This window comes from Sceloporus undulatus, chromosome 2 (genome assembly GCF_019175285.1).
Source record: "Sceloporus undulatus isolate JIND9_A2432 ecotype Alabama chromosome 2, SceUnd_v1.1, whole genome shotgun sequence".
NCBI classification, from domain to species: domain Eukaryota; kingdom Metazoa; phylum Chordata; class Lepidosauria; order Squamata; family Phrynosomatidae; genus Sceloporus; species Sceloporus undulatus.
Window position 1 is genome coordinate 280,604,526 of NC_056523.1, and position 22,452 is coordinate 280,626,977.

At 38.6% G+C, this 22,452-nt stretch overlaps 1 protein-coding gene across 1 annotated transcript in view; it reads right to left on the reverse strand.

Moving 5' to 3' along the window:
• ADGRV1 (adhesion G protein-coupled receptor V1) overlaps positions 1-22,452 on the reverse strand; it is a 384,090-nt gene that overhangs the window by 14,384 nt on the left and 347,254 nt on the right. Inside the window, 1 exon segment of the mRNA XM_042447787.1 lies at positions 14,314-14,435. Coding sequence (XP_042303721.1) covers positions 14,314-14,435 — 122 coding nt within the window.

Here is a 22,452-nt window from a genome sequence, read left to right on the forward strand (position 1 = left end):
TATTATTATTATTATTATTATTATTATTATTATTATTATTATTATTATTATTATTATTATTAAGTTCAAGCCTCAAAGCAGTTTATGACTGATTAAAAACACATATCTAAAAATTCACACAATACAAAATTGAATTATCCAAAAATTTAAAACATAAACCATTAAACACAAACACACACCAGAATGACAAACAGAAAAATCTAGCACATAATTTAGGTAGGATGCACCTTGCACAATCAGTCCTCAAAGTCTTGTTGAAACAGAAAGGTCTTCACCTGTCTATGGAAAGAGAGTAGAGAGAGTGCCAGTCTAACCTCTCTAGACTAAGAGTCTCAGAGGATGAGGGAAGCCACAGAGAAGGCACTTTCCCATGCTTAAACCAGATGTACCTGTGACAGAAAGAAGGGGCCTCCCAGGAGATCTCAAAGCATGGCATGTTCATAAGGGAAAATAAGGTCCTTCAAACAATCTGCACCTGAGCTGTATACCATTTAAAAACTACTAAAGTCCATCTTTTTTAAAACTTCAAACCAAATAGGGACTCTTAAATCATAGCTAACAACTAAGTGGTCATGATTACAGAACTACGTATTAATATTTCAAGGTGAACTTTTCAGTAGCATTGGTTTCAAAGGGACTCACTGCTGTATATGTGTGTTCTGCGGACAACTTTGGTGGAATTCTGCCCATATTATTATTATTTTATTTTTTCAAACAACTGCTATTATTTTACTCTGCCATAAAACACCATACAACCATGTATAATTACACCGTGTGTGCAGCATAATCTGTTATTAAATGCCCTTAAGTCAATCTTGACTCATGGCTACCTTGTGGATGAGATATCTCCAGGACCCCCTGTTCTCCACTGCTCTGTAGAACCAACAGGGACACACTCCTCCTCTCCAGATCCCTATGTAGGTCATCCACCAAGGCAACCAAAGCTGTCTCTGTCCCTTAACCAAGTCTGAAAACAGATTGAAATGGATAAAGATAATCTCCCTTATCCAGGAATCCCTGGAGTTGAGAAGCCACCACATGCTGCAGTATCTTCTCCAAAAATGGGAAGCTGGAGACTAGTAGGATCCAGGAAAAGTTTTTTTTCCCAAAAAAGTTTTTCTTTTTCATTTTTTACCATTGCCTCCTTCAGGATTGTGGGATCCTGCCTTGTTGTAAATTGGCATTAATTGCTTCCCTTACCCACTCAGCCAGTTCTTCTCCAGCCTGTTTAATTAACCAGGGAGAGCAAGGGTCTAATATACGTGTGGTGGCTCTCACAGAATCAAGCCTAAATGTCTGAGCCATGGACACACAAACCAGTTAGTGTGCAAAAGAGAACATGGAGAAAAGGCTAAAGATTTTTAAAGACTTTTAAGCAGATGGTGCATATAGGCCAACATTTATTGGATTTTGCTACCAACCACAACTGTCTTTTGAGATCTTGATGCATGCCTCTTGTGTCAGTTATATGTTAACAATCTGCTTAAGCAAGCATGAAGCAATAAAAACTACTTAAGAAAGCATGAAGCAAAAGCGGAACACAATGTGTATTAATAAAAATGATGAATATACTTCAGAAGGTCTAGCTGAATTGTTCAGTTTTCTTTTTTTTAAAGCTGTCTAGATGTGACAATAGTTGAAAAGTGGGTAAAAAATCATATAGGTTTAAGCGACTTTCCGAACTTGCTTAAAGCCTTGACTGGACAAGAGACTGTAATGATTATGTAAAGCTAGAGATGTCCTGAGAATGTGAAGATGACAACTTACATTTCAGATTTAAAACTTTGGAGCAGTTCATCTTCAGCCTCCTTCGCTTTCCAAATAGTTCTGTGCTGGAAGGCAAACATTTTCACCTTGGGCTGAACCCTGATCTAGCCAGTTAGTGGAATAGCCTGATTTTACTGATATCCAGCAGCAATGGTGTAACTTATCTCAAGACGATCAGTCAGTAAGAGGAAAAGATAAGCCACATAGGACAAAGCCTAGGTTTCTTGAAAGTTATATTAACAGAGGGGAGCAGCTTATATCAATTTCTTATCTTGAACGCCTACATTTTCTTTTTTAAATAAAAGTTTATTTTAAACGAACTTACACATTTTACATTGCTTTTGGGTGCCATTTCCATAAGAATAGTGGGTTCTTCCACATGATGGAAGTGTCTTCATTTCTCCAAGTACATCATTCTGATGACATTTTTGCCATAGTTTTTCTGTTTAGTTTTGAGGCTGCCATTAGATAAATGTTGCCAACTCTTTAAAAAACCATTGAAGCCTAGCTCTGGGTCCAGAGTTCTAGATGAGATATGCTTAGAAATCATTCAAAGGATACAGGCAGACATAACATTTTTAGAGCACTGAGGTTGTTTTTTATGGGTGAAAATTAGGATGGCAGAGAATGACACTCCCTTTTAGCTTCAAGAGAGTCTCTACCATTTGCAATTTTAGCTTGAGATTTAGCACCACAATTTGGATAACCACCAAAAGGATTGTACCAGATTTTGAAGTGTCTAGCACAGTCTCCTGATGCATAATGGCTGCCACAGACAGACAGATATGTGGATATATAGTGAGCCAATCATTCTGTTTTTATTATTTTAGAAGGAGTCATGCCTAATAAAGTAGTAATAAAATATGTGAATTAACCAATTCTATGTATTATTATTATGCTTTATTTATATAGCGCTGTAGATTTGCACAGCGCTATACATACAAACAATAAAGTAGATAAGAGTAAACCTGCCCATGGCATACAATCTAAGAAATAATAGCATAATACATATAAATAATGCATAACAATACAGGAAATAAAACAGTAAAACAGGCAACTATACAAACAAAGATTTCCCATACCTTAATCAGAATAGAGACTGAAGTCAAGAAATCAGAAGATAAGAACTTGGAAGGACAGCTGTGAAGGAACTAGACAAGATCCTTATGTATCACTGAATACTAAAGTTAGCATTGCCCATGCCATCATAGTTCTCATTTCTATGTATAGCTGTGAACGCTGGACAGTGAAGAAAGCTGCTAGGAAGAAAATCAATTCATTTGAAATATGGTGCTGGAAAAGAGTTCAAAGGATACCATGGAATGCTTAAAAAAGCAAGAAATGGGTCCTACAGCCAATCATGGCTGAACTCTTCCTAGAAGCCAAGATGACTAAACTGAGACGGTTATACTTTTGACATATCCTGAGAATACATGACTCACTAAAGAAGAGAATAATGCTGGGTAATCTAGAAGGCAGTAGGAAAAGAAGAAGACCATATGCCAGTTGCATAGTCTCAATCAAGGAAGCCAGGGTTTTAAGTCTGCAAGACCTGAGCAGGTCTTTTGATGATAGGATGACTTGGAGGTCTCTCATTCGTAGGGTCACCATAACTCAAAATTGACTTAACGTCAGTTAACCAAAAATAAATGAAAAAATACAAAAAAAAAAAAAGAAAAGAAAAGAAAAGAAAAGAAAAGAGGTAAAACTGATTGGTGTGAATTCCAGTCCATGGCCTCACTCTTCTTTATGTAATGGCCAATACACTATTTAGCACTGAACCAAAATCTGTATGCTTTGTATAAACTGTGCTGGTTCCACTGAGGCAGTTTCCCCAGAGTGAAGTAGCATTCTTCCCATATTTTGGAAACAAACAGCAGCAACTGTAATCTGAAATGGAACAGTAAATAGAAGGTAGCAGATAGCATTGCTTGTTTTGCTAAATTGCCTGAAATTTAATAGAATGTATGGTTTCATACAGTTTACCTATAAACATTGGTGTTTTTTTTAAAACAAGAAATAAAGATGCTTCTAAGTTCCTACCAAACATTCCTGGCATTTCAGAAGAGCTAGGATGGGCAACATGTGATCCACAGGCTTCATGCATCCCCCACCTAATTGTGTGGCGCCAGAAGCCCTTCCACTGCCATTTTCCAAATAAATATTACTGGGATCCTGGTAGCCTACAGAATTCTAGTGTGAGCACATGCCTCCACACAGATGAAAAGTTTTAGGTAACTTGAAGTGGAGTTCAAGGCACTTTCAGTTTCCAGGTGGGGGATATCTAGTGATGGGTCCAAGGGGAGGAGTATTGACTCCTCAGTCGGATGAAGATAAAGTCCTACAAAGCACTTGAACAGCTATGTAGAAAAAGAAAGAAAAATGCTTCCATCAAATTCAGGCCAAACTCCCCCCCCCAAAGAATGTGTGCATGTCTACATTATAAATCCATTTCACTTCTTAGCCAGAGTCAGCAGACACATTTAAGATCCGTACTGTGCAATCCTACATATGTCTACTCAGAGATCTTACTGTATTCAATTAGGCTTATTTCCAAATTGAATTCAGTTAGGTTTACTTCAGAGTTTAAAGACTAATATCAAATATTCAAAACTAAGAAGGAGTGTAGGGAAAACATACTCAAAACCCTGGAATTTCAAAACACAGTGCACTTAAGTTCATCTGCTCTGTCTTTGTCTTTCAGTAAAAGAAACATTCCCTTGTATTTGGACCAGAAAAAGCTATAACTACACCTAATCTCTGCACAACCTTGACCAAGGGAGACCTTTGAGGATGACTGCAGTACTGCTGAGGAAATTTATTTGTTGTTTTTGTGTGCCTTCAAGTAGTTTCCAACTTCTGATGACCCTATCATGGGGTTTTCTTTGCAAAATTACTTCAGAAGTGTTTGCCTCTGTCTGAGGCTGAGAAAACATGACTTGGCCAAGGTCACCCAATGGGTTTTCATGCCCAAGCAGGAATTGAAACCCTGGTCTCCAGAATCATAGCCCAACACTCAAGCCACTACACTATGCTGGCTCTTGAAATTTATTTACAACCTGCCTTTTCCCCAAGATTGGGACTCAAGGTCATTTACACATTAAAATTATTACAACACAGTTAAAACATACAAAATATCAATATTAAAAGGATTAAAGCAGTTAAAGCAGTACCATTTAAAATAATACAACAAGTTCTTAAAAGCCCTTAAGAGTCTTCAGTTCTACAACCATGGTGCTTTCTGCACCGCCATTTGGGACGTCCTCCGGACGTCCCATTTTAAAAAAGGGGCGTCTCTTATAGACGCCCCTGGGCCTAATACGGACTCCGTCCGTACAAGATGGCGCCGGCCCTTCTACATGGCCGGCGCCATCTTTGCGTATCGGACACTGGGCATCCGTACGCGTCGCGCCACTTGTGACGTAGCGAACGCGCCCCTGGCGCCTCGCTACATCGCAAACGCGACGGAAAAAGAAGCTCCATTTTGGAGCTTCTTTTTCGGTCCGCGCGGGAGTCAGGCCGTGTGAAGGCTCCGGCTCCCCCGCGGACCTACTGGCGGCGGCGGCAGACCGCCGCAAAGCGGCAGTCTGTACCCCGCCCATGTCATAATAAAAAAAAGTCTTTGCTTTCCAACCAAAGGACAGAAGAAATTAGGCCATTCTAGTCTCCGAAGAGAGGGGATTTCAGAGGGCCAGGGTAGTTACTGAGAAGACCCTATCTTGTGTCCCCACTAGCCATATCTGGGAAGGTGGTGGTGATGATAGAAGAGTTTCTCTTGTGGATCTCAAGGTAGGGACGGAAAGAATATTCTAAAATTCTCTATCATTCCTGCAACTAGAATCAGTCACCATATTAAGGCATTTTAAACTTGCTCCCATGTGTCTAGCTCAAGAGACTAACAGGCTCTAAGAACATATTTGTTACATATCATAAAATACAGCAGACAATTTTGCATGACTATATCCTGATTTGGAAATGGTGCCCCAGATAAAGTGCTAATTGTGTGGAAAGGAGAGGGAATGTGCCTCATTGCCACTCCCTCTTGCATACATCATACCCCACTATTGCACATCCCAGTATTACTGCGCCAGAGATGTCTACTGAAGGTCCTCCTAATGCATTCAGGTGAACTCACATGGACTCTCTGATCTTGTGTGATCATAATGTCATATCAGTGGCTGCAGGTTCTGCAGAACACATTTGTTGGCACTTAGCACTCACCAGTAGCTAACATGTGCATGCAGTAACAGTTCTGCAACCAACATGTGGATGTCATGACAGACTTGATGAGGTACGTGGCAAATCCAGGAGGCATGATCCTCCACTACGTAACTGATTATGAACAGAGAAGAATTTCTGAATAGGGTTGAATATTGTTATATGGAACTCTGAAAGGGAGGAGTACCAAAGGGACGTTTCTCTAAATTATGGGTTTCAACTGGTTTTTAAGCCTTATTTCCTTGATATCTAAACCTCCCTTGTTTACTCAGCCTTTCATGTATAAAGTCATGATAGTCTACAAGAATTTATTTATTAATTTATATGTATGCCGCCTTTCTCTCAGAGGGGACCCAAGGTGGCTAACAGACAAAACCATGTTAAAAACATCACAATAAAATTCCAAACAATTAAAATTATCTAAAAATGTTTTAAGATTAGATTAAATTAAAATATACAAAAGTTAAAAGATATAACTAAAACACTCATACTCCATAAAAGCCACCCTAGTATAATTATATGTCGAATACCTGCTTCCACATATTTGTAGAAAATTTGCCATTGGGAGGTTGGTGAAGGAGGGCTGAAGAAACACAGACTTTTAGTAGCAGGTTGCAGCAGTGTGCCTACAGTCAATAATGCAGTAAAGCTTGAGCTGTGAGAGAATGGGATTCTGTAGGTGTGTCTGCCTGCCTAAAACATACAAGAAAAAGGCAGCTGCCTCTAGAATATCTTACTGAGCACACACAAACAGCAAAACAAGAAAGAAAAGGGGAGAATAGATAAGCCTGTTTCACCAGCTGTCCCGAAATTAAAAAATCTATAATGTATGAATCAGGTCACCAACACTCAGATCTTAAAAGAACTGGAACATTTATTTAAATGCAGTTTAAAAATAATCAACGGAATCTATGTCACCTTTTACTTAATGTAACGTTATGTATACTTATCTAAGTAGCATGGGTGCTGAGAAACTTATCAGTATAATGGCAAGAGTGCCCAAGGAACACTGGTGCCCAATACATATCAGTCCCGTTGTGTATCAGTCCCACTATGCAATAGTCATTTTGTTGGCTCTGCTACATAGTAATGGAACAGCAGCCCTCTACTGGATAAGGACATTACAAAACTGCCCAATTCTAACTCCTGCATAGGTAAGTCCACTTACTAAGGCATAGTTTCCATACAGGATTCCAGCCAATATTTAGTGTATGGATTATAAAAAGGCACATAATAGTGTGGAAATTGGTTCTAATGGACTTAATGAACACATGGGAACTGTAAATAGACTGATACATCTTTTCTCTAGGTAGCCGTGACAGCTATAGTAACAAAGGAAGAAGCAAAAAAGAGAAAAGGCCAAAAAAAAAAAAAAAAAAAGGATCATCAAGTTTAAAGCACCAGAAATCTAAGGACTGGTCTTGATCATCAACTGGCATTTCATTTAGATTTTAGGCACACTTCATTTAGATTTCTGAAAGCTCTGCTCTGGATTTTCCACAGAACTTCTAAATGTTTTCCATGTGTGACATAGTTGTTGATTTACAACATTGCACAACTGTGGGTGTCCAGGAAAAAGGGTTTAGCTGCTATCTTCATAGCCTAAGGGAGCAGGTGTATTTAATCATAAATCTAGAGTAGTCTAGGAGGACATGGTCTTGAGTGAGCTCAAGGCCCATTAGATTTCCTAAAGTCCAGTTTCTGATGCAGATGAAAACTGCTTAAACCAGTTTGCTGATATAGATCAACTCAGCAGACTGCATTTTGGACTATAGTTTTGGATGTGTGGTTATGAGAGTGGTCTTGATAAATATTTGCACTTTAAAATTTACCACTGCTTACCACATATTATTGTGAACTTTCTTGAACATTTTAAAAGCAGTATAGTTATTAAAAAACTAGAAATATAATAAATAAAAACTGAATATTAGAATACATGTCTGATTACAATGTTTGCTAATAGATGCAAGAATCAAAGCAGATTACTTTTCCCATGGAAAGGAGTCCTGTATTTAATATCTTTCAAAACTAAGCTACTCCCTTTTACATATTATTTCTCTTGCATTACAAATTATTAATGAATAACCAACCAACCTTTGACATGTTTTTGAGAAAATGCCATCTGCTATGTGTAGAAGTTCAATAAGCTGAAGTATGAGAATCTGTGTTCTAGGACATCAGTGAAATACAAAGCTATTGATTTGTCACTGTTGACCTAATTTGGGGCTCAGCTGTGCAGGTCCATAAACCTTTGCTACTTCAGGTACCCTACGTTTAAAATAAAATCCACAAGGTGCATCTAGTTTACAGAGAAAAGCTTAAAGATTAATCAATATGTGTTTTACACTGTCATCATAACTATCTCAAGTTTCTTAGTGGCACACCATGAAAGAAACAAGTAATTTAACTGCACCGTTGTTTGTCACTTAAAAAAAAATCTCATTCTCCAACAAGCTACAGATCTCCTTGGAAATACTGACCCGTACAATGTCAAAATGCAAGATATAGCAGAGCATTTAAACTACTTCAAGATATTCCATCTGAACATCAGGAAGAACTTGCTGATGGTAAGAGCTGTTTCACAGTGGATTACACTGCTTCATACTGTGGTGGAGGCTCCTTTTTTGGAGGTTATAAAACAGAGGCTGGGTGGCCATATGTTGGGAGTGTTTTGACTGTGTGCCTGGTAGTATTGGATGGCCCTCATGGTCTCTTCCAACTTGATGATTCTATGGCTCCGTGATTCTATGTCTTAAATTTACAAAGGCATCACAAGGCTCAGTCCTGGAATGCACAGTGCTGCCCTGAAGGTTTCCCACACAAGAGAGCCAGAAGGTGAAAAGGAGGAGAACAATTAAACAGGTTTTGAAGGAGAAGCAGGAGAGGGAGATGTAGGGGGAAAGTACAGACAAACATAATGGCAGGATCATCTTCTTTTTCATTTTGTTTTTTAAACAGTTTTTCTCTGTGACTTCAAGCTGCATTGAACAGCTGAAGCAATAATACATCATAAAGTAACATCGTTGGAGCAATGGCCCTATGGGAGATGGAATCCTGCCTGTTTCTTAGTTGCAGGGAGGTGTTTGGCTTAAGGGTTAAAATTGGGGGTAAATGGCATTATTCTTTCACAGGTAAGCCTCGGAGCCCAACCTGCAACTTTCTCCTTTAGTAAAGTTATAAAAAATGTCTTCCTGGTTTTTCAGCTTGCAGGCATTATCTGTAAAACTGGAAAGGAACCAATTCCTAACCAACCCTTAATGAAATAATAGACAGTGACACAGACAAGCAAGTACAAGACCTTTACCACTGGATAACCACAAACCCAAGGCAGAAAGCTCAGCTATCATCTTGGGGCAGACAGATCTGTCTCTTTCAGGTTTTGCACTGCTTGCATTTCTTACGCAAGCAAAGACTTATTTTGTTCCATTTTAAACATTATATTACAAAACAGGTTCATGGAATTCCTACACATTTTATTGGGCATTTTCATATGCCATGTAAATTAATGTGCACTTTTGTACAATTTCACAAATGTGCATTCTTGTTCACTTTTATTAAACACATCATTTTTGCAAGGAATTTCCCCAATGCAGTCTCTTTGCAGGCTATTTTCCTTAATGTTTTATTTTTGTATGGAATTTTCCCCAATGTATATATTCTTGTCTCTACTGAAAGAAGAGGGAATCCCAAAGAATACTGCATTCCCCATCATGTATTAGTTTGGGTAGTGTAAATTAGGTTGGTTTGTATTACAGTACATCTCAGTCTTTCTACCATCAGCGCTTGAAGAGATCTTGAAGAGAAGTGCTTCAGGCATCTATCCTGCTTTATAACTGTGCTTTCTGTAATTTTTATTTTTTGTTTAGTTTTAGGATGTTAAAATTGTGCATGGTCTTGAATGCCTTGGCAAAATGCTGTTAGTAAACAAACAAACAAACAAACAAACAAATCTCTCTTAAATTCTTGGACGAGGTCCTCCCTGTTAGATAGTTTGATTTCAAAGGCAGAAATAAAACATAACACCTCTAAATTTGGAGATGCTTTATGGTCCTACCTAGCAATAATTATGTGTTGACTATGTGTACCACATTTGGGTTTTCTGTCTGACATAACCTTAACCATCTGAAGACCATCGACCCATGAGAATGTCAGAGGAGTGCAAGTGTCTTTGTAAGATATAAAACAATATATTATAGTCTTGTTAGGCATCAGTGGGTTCCTCTTCACAAAGGCAAAGAAAGCTGGAGGGGGAGGTATCATATTGCCTTCTAGCTTTGTCATTTGTGCCTCTGCCATGAAAACTTTGAGTCACCTGGGCAACAGCAAAACAATACTTGTGAAGATTTAAACTGCTAATAAACTGATGTTACAAGCTGGTTTGGAGCTACTTTTTTCTTTTTCTTTTTTAAATGCAGCTGACCTTTGTCAAGGCAAACAAAGAACACTTGACATTTTATTCAAATTAAAGAAAACAAAATGATTCTTCAGTTGTGTTAAGCTCCACAACCCTCATGAACTGCACAATTCATTCCAAGAAAAAAATTGTGATGGATCAGGCTTACAATTGGGTCATTTTGGGGCTTATATTTTACTAATGGAAATTTCTAGGTAGTGCTGGGAAATCTCTTTTTCAAAAGGTTCCATAAAAACAAAGGTTCAATAAAATGACCATTTACAGAAACAAGCCACACACCTTGAAGAAGTGTGGTATAGTGGTTTGAGCTATGACTATGATTCTCAAGATCAGGGTTCAAATCCCAATTTGGGTGCTGGGTAGCCTTTTATAAGTCACACTCTCTCAGCCTCAGATGAAGTCAATGATAACCCCTCTCCCCAACAAATCTTGCCAAGGAAAACCTGTGATAGGTTTGCCACAGGGTTTCCATAAGTCAGAAAAGACTTGAAGGCAAACAACAACAAGCTCCACATATTCACTGGCACTCATCTACTCAGGTGAAAAGGACCTAGGCATTACAACATTAGAAAGATGTTACACAAATTTTCTAGTGTTTACATCATAGTTACATGATTTCCAGGAACTATTAGACACACCAGACCTTGTGACTACAGAGGGCTACATCCAGCCTCACAATTTTGGCCATGAAATTGTCAATTCATGCCCTAAGAATCATCAAACTTGTTCCAGCTTGGGTCCACTGGCTTGTGAGGCTTTTCTGTCCACATGGAAATTCTTAGGCATACCTTTTCACATACCTTTTTTTAAGAGTTCATATTTTCTCTACATTTTCCATATCTATATATTTTAAAGCATTCTCTTGTTAGCTAATGTGTGTTTCTGCAAATCACATCATACATTCAGGAATGTATAGCTCTCCTACTGCAGGTCATACTTAGGTTTGAATTTATTTCTCAGCTGTCCTTAGTTCATAAAGAGATTGTAAAAGGCTTTCCAATTTTATCTCAGTAGAAAGGTTCCCAGCTGCAGCCATTATAATTCAATCATCTCACTTATAAAGTACAGGGATAGAAAATTGTGAAAAGGTTTGCTTTCACCTCTTGGAAGAATTAATTTTGTGAATCAGTATTTTCCTCTTTACCGAGTTGTTTTATGGTCAGTGATGATATTATGGGTACTGATGAAAGTTTTCATAAGAGACATGTTAAGTACTATAAGACCTGAGGGAAATGGGAGGAAAAAAGAGCCAAAATGTGATTAGTTTTCTTTACAGCTGCTGCTGAAAGCTGGCCAATACCAATTTTAAAAATAATTATTAGATTTGTCTTTTAATTGCAGGAGATATTTTGAAGAGCCATCAAACAAAATTAAAAAAAAGGAAAAAAAACTACAACTTTGTTTTATTGCCCGGAAATAGCAGACAATGTTTTTCACATTTGCAGGGTAAACCCCATTATTGTAACACATTAATGCTCACTCTCACTCTCTCTCTCTCGCTCGCTCGCTCGGTGTGTGTATGCAAAAGAGAGAGATTGAGAGAGAGAGAAAACAGAGAAGGGGGGATTTCTGGAGGTGGGAAGGAAACTGCTCTTAGGCTGTGGTTTGTAAAATTCAAATCAATCAGATTCACAGTAAACTTCAGATTAAACTTCAGTGAGCTACAGCTAAGAATTACATCTGTGAAAACCTCTGTAAAGGTGCAATATTGAAGTATTTATAAATTAAGCATATTCTTAGAAAATGAGTGACTAAAATCATGGTGTTCTGGGGCTGGAGATGCAGCTGCCCCCATTCTATTTTCCATTCACTTTATTTATGACTAGTTTTTCCTGATCCTGAGTGTTAAACTCAGAAGCAAACCTCAGTTTTCAAAGCCACATAACACTTTTCTATTGTTTGAAATAATTGTATTTCTTCTGAGAAACACACCTCAACTACTGCTCTTTTTACTTTGCGTTTGGCATTGCTGGTGGTCACTTTCACTGAGGAATTTACTTAGGAAATCTGACATTAAGAACCTCTCTGAAACAAAAGTATTTCCCCTACAGCACACTAAGGGGTAAATATGTGTAATGTGTATGCCATCACACATGAACACTATGAAAAAATAATACATTCCTGTGCTTGAACAGAGTCACGAATGCAGCAACTATATGAAAGCATAGCAAAATAGACACATGTTTTGTTTTCAGTCACAGCAACAAATGCAGATTTTTTCCCAACAGAAAACTTTAGTTGATGAAAAGGGCCATGTACAAAGCCCCCCCCCCCCCCCGGTTAAAGGTTTTTCTAGCTAATGAATAGCACATCTTCACAAAGGCTCAATAGCACAAGGGGTTGCTGCCTTCCTTGTCAGTGGAGTAGTCAGTCTGCTCCAGACTTTAATTCAAATGTGAAAGGTGCTGTAGTAAGCACTGAATCTATTTTGAGGGGCTGGGTTCAGTACCTTGGACAGTTTCCAACTAAACCCAAGAACAAATTCATTACCCCATTGGCATGGAATCTACCTGCCACCACTTTCCAGAAGCATATCCCAATTTCATCTGTAACTTTAAGGAATCCATGTAAATGAATTTCTATTTTATTTTATTTAGATCCCACTTTCCCCCTCTTTGAGACTCAAAACATGAAGGAGCTTGAGAAAAAGGCAATATCACTATCATGCATTTATTACACTTATGTTCAGTTCTAGAAAGTTCTAAATAGCTCATGATCTCTCTCAGCCAGGATGTCTTCCAGTGAGCTAGTTATAGGCTAATACTTTTCCAGGTGGGTTACTGAAGCTGTGCTGAATCTAAACCTCTCGTAGCTTAACAGTGTTGAAAAGTGCTGGAAAGAATTACAGTGCTCACTCACCTGATATGGCTGCTGGAGGGTCAGGAGCTTCTGTAGCCATTTTAGATTATCCACAGTTTAACGTGTTATCTGAACCTTAAAGTTGTGGCTAATCTATACAATAGTTAGGTGAAACAAGCCATCTTGTTCAAAAATTGCTTGTTTAAAGCAGCAATAGTTAAAATTGGCTAAAGGGTGGTTAACTAAGTGGTTAACTAAGCAAAACCCTCTGAACTCTTCCTGGCTGCTTTGGAAAGGGAACAAGTAAGCCTGAGATCTCCTGTGCTCATTCTCACAGGCTAAAATACAGTTTACCATGGCATTTACCAAAAAAACTAATATACCTTCAATGATTATTGAGTAAATATCCTATCTAGACTGCATGTCTGTGAGTGAAGTTTGTTCAAATACTTATAGAATCTGCCAAAGCTTTTTTTTAAAATAATCAGTTGAGAACTAACTAGGTTACTCTATTTTTTAAAGACAACAAAGTGTTGTCTAACTATATTTTTGCAGTACATTTGAATTATGTATTTCCCCCCTAATGTTAAAGGCAAAGTCAAGAGTACAGTCGTCCCTTCCCTTATGCGGGGATCCATTCCGGAACACCCCTCCTCCCCGTGTAAGAAAAAAATAGCATATGCTCATGCCCCATTAAAAATAATAGGGCGTGTGCACATGGTGCCACACAGTGCATGCAGCACAGGCACATGTGCCATTCATTACATTGAGTCATGGCTTCAGCGTATGCTGAAAGCCATGAAAGGGAAGCCCACATATGGCGCGGGCTCACTGTATTACAAAATAAACCTTCACTGGGAAGGGTGAAAACACCTTAATGAGATGTAAGCATTTTAATATTTTTAAGCACAATCCTCTAAGGACCTGAGGATTATGAAGAATGTCTTTTCTGGCTTACTATTTTGAAATTTCTATTCTGAAGCAGATCAACAGAGATACTACTGTTTCACATTTAAAAACTCATCTGACACATACAACTGACTGCATACTGCAGTCAAAAGCACTTTGAATTTTAGTTAAAAGTAGTAAGGAAGGAATATAGGTTAGGTACTTACTTGTAGACAGTTGAAAATGACAAAGAAGACCAACATCCATAGATGTCTGTAAGCCATATGCAGTCCTCCCCATAGCCATGTAATGGAAATGAGCGCAAACAGGTACAAAACCAGTGGGATCTCTGAAATCATAAGAACAATTTTTTTCAGCTGACATGCTTTGTTTAAAAAGGCCAATTTCTGACTATATTTATGTATAAAGACATTTTAATTTTTTTCAATATTTCATTTGTATATTGGTATTACATAAGACATGTGATCCACTAATGACCAAGCATATTCCTGCATCTGCCTTTTCCTGCATTCTGCCAGGTATTTATTTTCTTTCTCTTTCTTTTACTTTCTTTTCTTTCTTTTGATGCAGTGTTGGGTGTGGCAGTGGAGAAGGTAGCAAAGCACTATCTGCTGACCATCTTATTTGGTTGCCTGGAAAGCAAAGACCTAAAAGCCACATTTAGTAGCAGATACTGAGGTCAGTAGGTGCAGTTTTCTTATGAAACATAATCAAAGGTGCTACATTTACTGGGAAGAAAAAGCACATTTGATTTGGCAATGTTAAACAGTATGGGAACCAAGTGAAAGCCTTTTTGAGTCAGCAAATGTCAGCTTTCCAAAGTTAAAGGGCAGGATAGGATTTCTAAACCACAAAGTCCAAAAAAGGAGAAAGGTACAGTTAAACAAGCAAATGAAATTCCTTAAATTCCATGAAAATTGTATGTCAGGTGATCTATGGTTGGCCTTTGGTATTGACATTGTACTCACAGTGGATTTCAAAGTCCGTATTTGTTCAGTTTCGTACCTTTCCAGAAGAACAGGTGCTGCAAAGCATTGCTCTATTTCTGCTTTATGTGACTTCAACAAAACTGACAGTCAAATGGGAACTTTGCATAGGAACATAGTAGCCAACCCAGCCTTCCAAGCTCATATATCTATCTATGATACATTATAAACTGACAGGTAGATAACAGTATAAATTGCTTCCAGCCAGGCAAGAAATAGCTGGTATAAGGAGCATCTTCATCATCATCATGGCAGTGATGTTTTTCTTTTCTTTTTTAAAAATCAATCTTTATTTCTGTTCACAAACCAAGGACTACTTGAAGGAACAGAACAAATAATAGGCAGGTGAAGCCTGCAGGTTCCTTGATGTGGACTCTCATTATAGCCCATAAGGTTTTTAAGGCTAGTCCTTTAAGTGAGGGCAAAAATTAGACCACACTTTTTAACTCTCAAATTTAGGGACCCTGGTCAGCCGTAAAAATGATCCTGGGGCACCCTCAATGGGGAAACCCTCACTGTTGTCCAACAGCTGTCCATGGCCCTTTCCAGAAGGGCACCCTAGTAAATACTGTGTTTGTACTAGGGTTGCCCGGGGGTGTCTCTTTCAGAAGCCCCCACCCCTAGTATGTACACAATACGTACAAAATGGCAGCGCCCATTCTACATGTGTGCCACCATTAGGACGTCACAACCGCGCCACCTTCAAACGGAACGGTGTGGACATGATGTCCTGGCACTGCGGAAGGGTGCCTGTGGCACCCTTCCACAGCACAGGAAGGAGGTCCGAAACGGAGCTCCTTCCTTCATTTTTTTCACTGGCACAGCCTTTACATGGCTGCATCAGCGACACAAAAGAGAAAGGGCCCAAGCAGCCCCTTTCTCTTTTTCCCCACCGCTGTTGGGGTGTCCTTGCGGCTTGAAGCCTCAAGGACACCCCTTTCCAGGCCGCAGGAAGTGGCCTTTTGCCGCTTCCCACGGCCTGGGAAAGCGGCGGATTGGGTTCTCAGGGCTGCCGCTGTGGCAGCTGAGGCCCCGATCCGTCGGGGAAAGGGGCAGGTACAGGCCGCCCCAAAGGGGTGGTCTGTAAACCACCCAAGCTAGCTTCTTTACAGTACCAGATCAAAATACAATTTTGATCATTTTTCGGCTGAGATTGGCCCTACGTCCCTTTCCATCCACCTTTTTTTTACTTATTTACTTATTACTTAATTACTTATGTTGTTACACAGTGTATATCATATACCTTCAACACAAATGCATGTTTCCCAATTGGTTAAAAAAATAGTACAGTAGTAAGATGCAGTTGAAGTGCAATAAAATGGAAACAAACAAAACAAAGTATTCATACCAATGCAGCAATTCATTCAATGAGGCACTATAAATTAAAACCACTCTGAGTTCGAAAAGCTAATGTCAGAAGTTCTTAAAAGCTCAGGAAACAGAAATGGTTTTGCCTGTCTCTTAAAGGATAGTAACAAAGGCTGCTGATGAACCTCCTTATAGCAGAGGCTCCAAATGTGAGGAGCCAGCACTGAGCAGGTTTTCTCTTTGATTCCTACCCACTACACCTCTGGCAGTGGTGGTGGGGCACAGACCATCTCAGTTCCCAGACAAATTGATGTGGGGAAGAGTAGTCAATAGGCTAATATATACTTGGGTCTTCAGTCAAATAGCACTAAACTTTTGGGAAATTTTAAGGGGAAAAATACCAGACAGTTGGAAAAATCCTGCCTATCTCATCTCTCACACAGCCAGCTTATTATCACTAAGGCCTGTTACAGACTGCCAAAATAAAGCTGCTTCGGGTCTCTTTGGAGGTATGCTATTTAAATGATGCATGGGTCCTAAGAGTCCGGAGGTTGCGCCAAAGCCACACTCAATTCCTAAGCACTGGGGTGCAGCTTTGGTGCAGCTTCCGGATTCTTAGGATGCATGCATCATTTAAACAGCATACCTCCAAAGAGACCCGAAGCAGCTTTATTTTGGCAGTCTGTAACAGACCTAAGTTACTGATTTTGGAAGTAAGTGATCCTAAGATTAGAAGTGAAATATCAATGGTGTCTTGCAGAGTTAACTTCCAAGAGGCTGATACTTTTACAGTATTATCCTAAATGTATTTTTTCTGAAGGAAGTCCCTCAGAATTTAGTGGCATTTACTTCTAAATAAGTATGTTTAGGACTGGAACTTAAAAACTGAGAATTACACAAACAATAAAGCACTGTAGAAATATGACACATTTTTGTTTATACATCTAATTTGATATGCATAATTTTGCAGTGAAAAATTCCATCTCATTGATTTTCAATGAATTGCAACAGACCCGGTGTAATACCAAAGCACTTATATCAATAGATGTCCCTTTAGAGAAATGTAGCAACTTAGTGACAGAACATTATGATTTTCACAGAGAAGTGCCTACTTTCAATAGCCCTAGCATCTCCAGAAAAGGGTGGGAAGGATATCCAGTTAATGTAATAGCTGGACCGGTGATGAAAATAGGAGGCAGAACAACACAGAGATTAACATGTAAATCATTTTCTCTCTACCAAGGGCCTCACAGTATATATATATATCCCACTCACTTCCATACCAGTATTCTCTGAAGATGCCAGCCACAGATACTGGTGAAATATCAGGAATAAATTATTCCAGAACACAGCCACATAGCCTGAAAAAACACAAAATAAAATAGGAGGCAGCCTCCTGTATTCCAGTGGGGGGAAAAGATCCCTTCTACAATAAGTGTTTGATGACTAGAAGGACTATTAAAATCTTAATTTATATTACAGTACAACAGGATAGCTTCCTGCATATTCTCCACTGGAATAAATGGAAAATACACCAAAGAACATTTGAGAAGTTGCACAATTCCAGCTCCTCTATATCTTCCAACTGTCCCAGATTGGCAGTGACAGTCCCAGTTAATAATATGTTGTCACACATTTTCAAAATCTTTAAAAATATCCCAGTCTTCTCCTCCAACTTCCACCCTTATCCTCAACTTACTTCAGTTGTTTGAAATTGAGTATAAAGATACCAAAGTATTTGCATGTAGTTAACTCAGCAGGGGGAGAGGAGTGCATGTATTTGAATCTTGCCCTCCTCAGTAGACTCAGGGAAAAGCAAACTACGGCAGCCTATCCTAGCTCGTTTGTTGTTTGTTAATAAAATATACTATCTTGACCACACTCTGATGTTGCATGGCTACACATGCCACTGTTTTTATTTGTGAAATGTTGGAGTGTATCCATCCGTACCAATGCAGCAAGCTGAAAATGTTCACTGCAAATTATGCCTTGTATCATTAAAGCAGTTATCAGTTAAGGCTGTTACCAGTTATTTTTCACCATTAATTTGCATTCATATATTTTACTTCCATTTTTCTTTTAAAATGTGAATCTTTTATAGTAATTTTCTATGCTTTAATGAACCTAAACTGCTGTGCTGTGAAATAAGAAATTAATGTAATATATTGAAAGCAATTTAGAAGCAGTAATGCATACAGTGTGTGTATTTAAATGATTATGCTTAAGAAGTAAAATGATATTGAATGTTCTTTCAAATGTAGCTCTCTTCTTTGGACCAGTTATGTGTGTGTGGTGGAGGAAGAGATAAAAGTCACCTGAAATTATACTGAAACACAATGGGGCAAAAAAGATCAATGTGCCAACATTTTACGTAGGGTTGAGAGTAGGCATGTTAGTTAGAATTACAAATACCCTCTGTATACAAGGTCCTAGAAGCCAGCCATGATCTCTTAGTCAAAGGATCTCAGATAGCAGGGAAGAGAAAATCTTGAAAAGTTGCCTTCAGCTAGCACATTAAATAAGAATAATCAATGGGCCACCTTAGTATAAAGCAATGAGGAGGGAGCAAGCTTGTTTTCTGCTGCTCCAGAGAACAGGACCTGTAACAATGGATGCAAGCTGCAGGAAGAGAGATTCCACCTCAATATTAGGAGAAACTTCCTGACAGTAAGGGCTGTTTGACAATGGAACACACTCCATTGGCATGTTGGAGGTCTTTAAACAGAGGCTGGATGGCTATCTGTCAGGGATGCTTTGATTGAAAGTTTCTGCATGGCAGGGAGCCCTTGTGGTCTCTTCCAACTCTACGATTCTATGATTCTATAAAGCAATTACTTAGTTTTTATAATGTTCATCTGTTGTTGTATTTTAATATTTTGTTTTTCCCTGCCTCAATCCATAGGAAGAAGTGAGTAAGGAATAAGTATTGTTGCTGTTGTTGTTATAGTGGATTTGAATCTTGTTGTTAGTACCTAGAGCACCTTTAGGTATCTTTCGCTTTCAGAAATGTTGCTATTTTGTTTGTTGTTTTTTGTTTTTTAATGTGTGTTGACTTCCCTAAATCACCAAGCACACATGATCTGGACCCCAGAGCAGAGCTTAATGTAAAGGATCTCAGAGGAGCTATTTCTTCTTTCAGAGGACTTGCTAGTTCTTTTCGGTTTGTCTATCAGTGTAACAGATGACCTTGCTTGGTAGCACTAGTGGTTGGACATACAACTAGCATTGGAAACATATTTGAGAGATAGAACAGTGGAAATTAAGGCAGGGTCAAGAATGAGCAGAGAGCTTGTCTTAGGCAGCAGGTGTCTACATCCAAGGAACTGGGGAACTGAGGTTATCACTGCAAATGTGCATAAACAACTGAAAGCTAGGGTGGGAAGCTATTTTTTCCCCTCAGTATTAAACAGGAGAGCAGATAAGGGTCCATTTTCTGTGATGAGTGAGATTTGTGTTTCGAGAGGTCAAACCATTGTAGTGATGGCAAAGAATCTACTGGTTATAATTTAAAATTATACCATAAACCTATATTTAATTGTCCCAAGTAGAGTAGACCCACTTAATGTGTGAGAAATAGGTATGCAGTTGGTCCACTTTGTTTGTATTAATAATGGAATTAGTCCACTTGGTCCTCTTTTTCATATTTGGAACCCTTCCCTGACCAGTTTTTTTAAAAATGTATATTCTCTCCTTTCTCTATCTATGATGTCACCTTACTCTCTCTCCACTAACATTCAGCTTCATGTACATTTAATTGAATCCACAGCTTATCTAGTAAACAGTGAGACAGCTATGTTATGATGTCTATGTGTTCCTTCAATAATTGATAAGTGGCATATTCGAAAGGATTAATTACTGCACTGTATTAAAATGTTACATTTAGGCCTCATGAAGTGGAGGGCAGAATTAAAAGATGCTGAAAATGTCCTGGATTTCCTGTTTTGCTCGGTTCTTTGGGAAACAGAGCCCCTGCTCTATTATGCTGCAGCCTTGTCACTAACAAAAGACTCACTATGGAGTGCCTAACCTATTAATACAATGCTGAACCTCAGCCAATATTCATAGTTCAATAGTTGGCTGAGCATACCTCGGTGACATTTTGTCCTGGCAAGTCTAGCATATTTTGATCAAACAAAGCCTTGGAAACAGGAACAAACAAAACTTGCTATGCAGCTCCTAGGATGACTTAGATGACACAGACTATGTCCACCAATAAGCTGTTGCAGTGGAGGGTGGGGAAGATCTGTCAGTAACATGTGTTTAAAGCTAAGATAGATAGGAAATGAAAGAACTTTAATTGGCTTTGTTAACAATATCCCACCTCTAAATAATTTGATAGAATGATTTTGGTACTAAAAATAAGAATAAGACAGCCTGAACAGTCATCACTTACATTCGCCATGAATAAAACTCAACACATCAGATAGCAAGAAGTTGGTATATTAGCAAAACAATGTAAGTGGGAAGCAGTACTGAAGCTTAGGTGCAAATAAAATACCATTGCTTGAATCCAGGTATTATTACTTTGTGATTCCATCAAACCATTAGATTGTATTCAAACATAATATGGTTTATTTTGTTGAACTTTCCATTTGTTTAATTGTCTTTTGTAAAGACCTACACAACACTGACAGACTTTTGTGTCTGGAATTTCAATGGAGTCTGTGACAACAGCTCTTTCCTACTCAGGAAGAAACTGTTAGAGCCTGAGAACAGTCTGTTCTGTTGGCTATCTAACCATACCTGCTAAACTAGTTGGTACCTTTATGGCATACTTTTGAATCAAAATTGAAAAACATGAAGAACTAACACTGAAGGTAACGACAACAATAATAATAAATTCTTACTCACCTCTCTCTGAAGCAGGGTACAACATAAATTAAAACACACAATAGCAACAGCACTTACATTTCTATACGGCTTCATAATGAACTAAGCACTCTCTAAGCAGTTTACAATGTGTAAGCCAATTGCTCTCAACAAGCTGCATACTCATCCAACCAACCTACCAGAGGATGGAAGGCTGAGTCAACCTCATGGAATCAAACTCACAACATTGTGACTGCAGTACTGGCATTTAATCACTGTACCACCAGTTTAAACATATTTAAACACATAATTTAAAATACATAGACAGAAGACGCATTAAAATCATCCAACATAAAATTATTATTATTTATTTTTTTAAAATTGAAATTAAATTTAAAATTTAAAATTCATAGTTTAAAAATGATTAGGTAGGTCTGCCAGAAGAGATACGTCTTTAATATTGTTTTAAATTCAAACATCATGGTTAGCTGTCAAATGTCTCCTAGCAGGTCTTTCCACAGTCTAGGGGCAGCTGATGAAAATGTCCGCTGGGTGACAGGCCTCAGGGTGTCTATTTAATTAATGATCCATTGTCTGTTGGGAAATCCCTCTGACCCTGAGTGGTTTTTATTTGCACTTGCCATTACTTTAAATCAGGGGCTGGGGGCTTTGGGTACTGCAGATGCTACTACCAACCCCTGCAATCCAAGTAGACCACAAGTTGAACATGAATCAACAGTGCGATGCAGCAGCTAAAAAGGCCAATGTAATTTTAGGTTGCATCAATAAAAGTATAGTGTCTAGATCAAGGGAAGTAATAATGCCACTCTATTCTGCTTTGGTCAGGCCCCACCTGGAATACTGTATCCAGTTCTGGGTACCACAATTCAAAAAGGACATTGAGAAACTGGAGCGTGTCCAAAGGAGGGCGACTAAAATGGTGAAGGGTAAACCATGCCCTATGAGGAACGACTTAGGGAGCTAGGAATGCTTAGCGTGGAGAAGAGAAGGTTAAGAGGTGATATATTTGAAGGGATGTCATATTGAGGAGTGAACAAGCTTGTTTTCTGCTGCTCCAGAGAACAGGACCTGAATTCTCCTGTGAAGATTATGGCTTAGAGAGTGCTTAGTTCATTATGAAGCTGTATAGAAATGTAAGAACAATGGCTGCAAGCTACAAGAAAAGAGATTCCACCTCAACATTAGGAGGAACTTCCTGACAGCAAGGGCTGTTCGACAGTG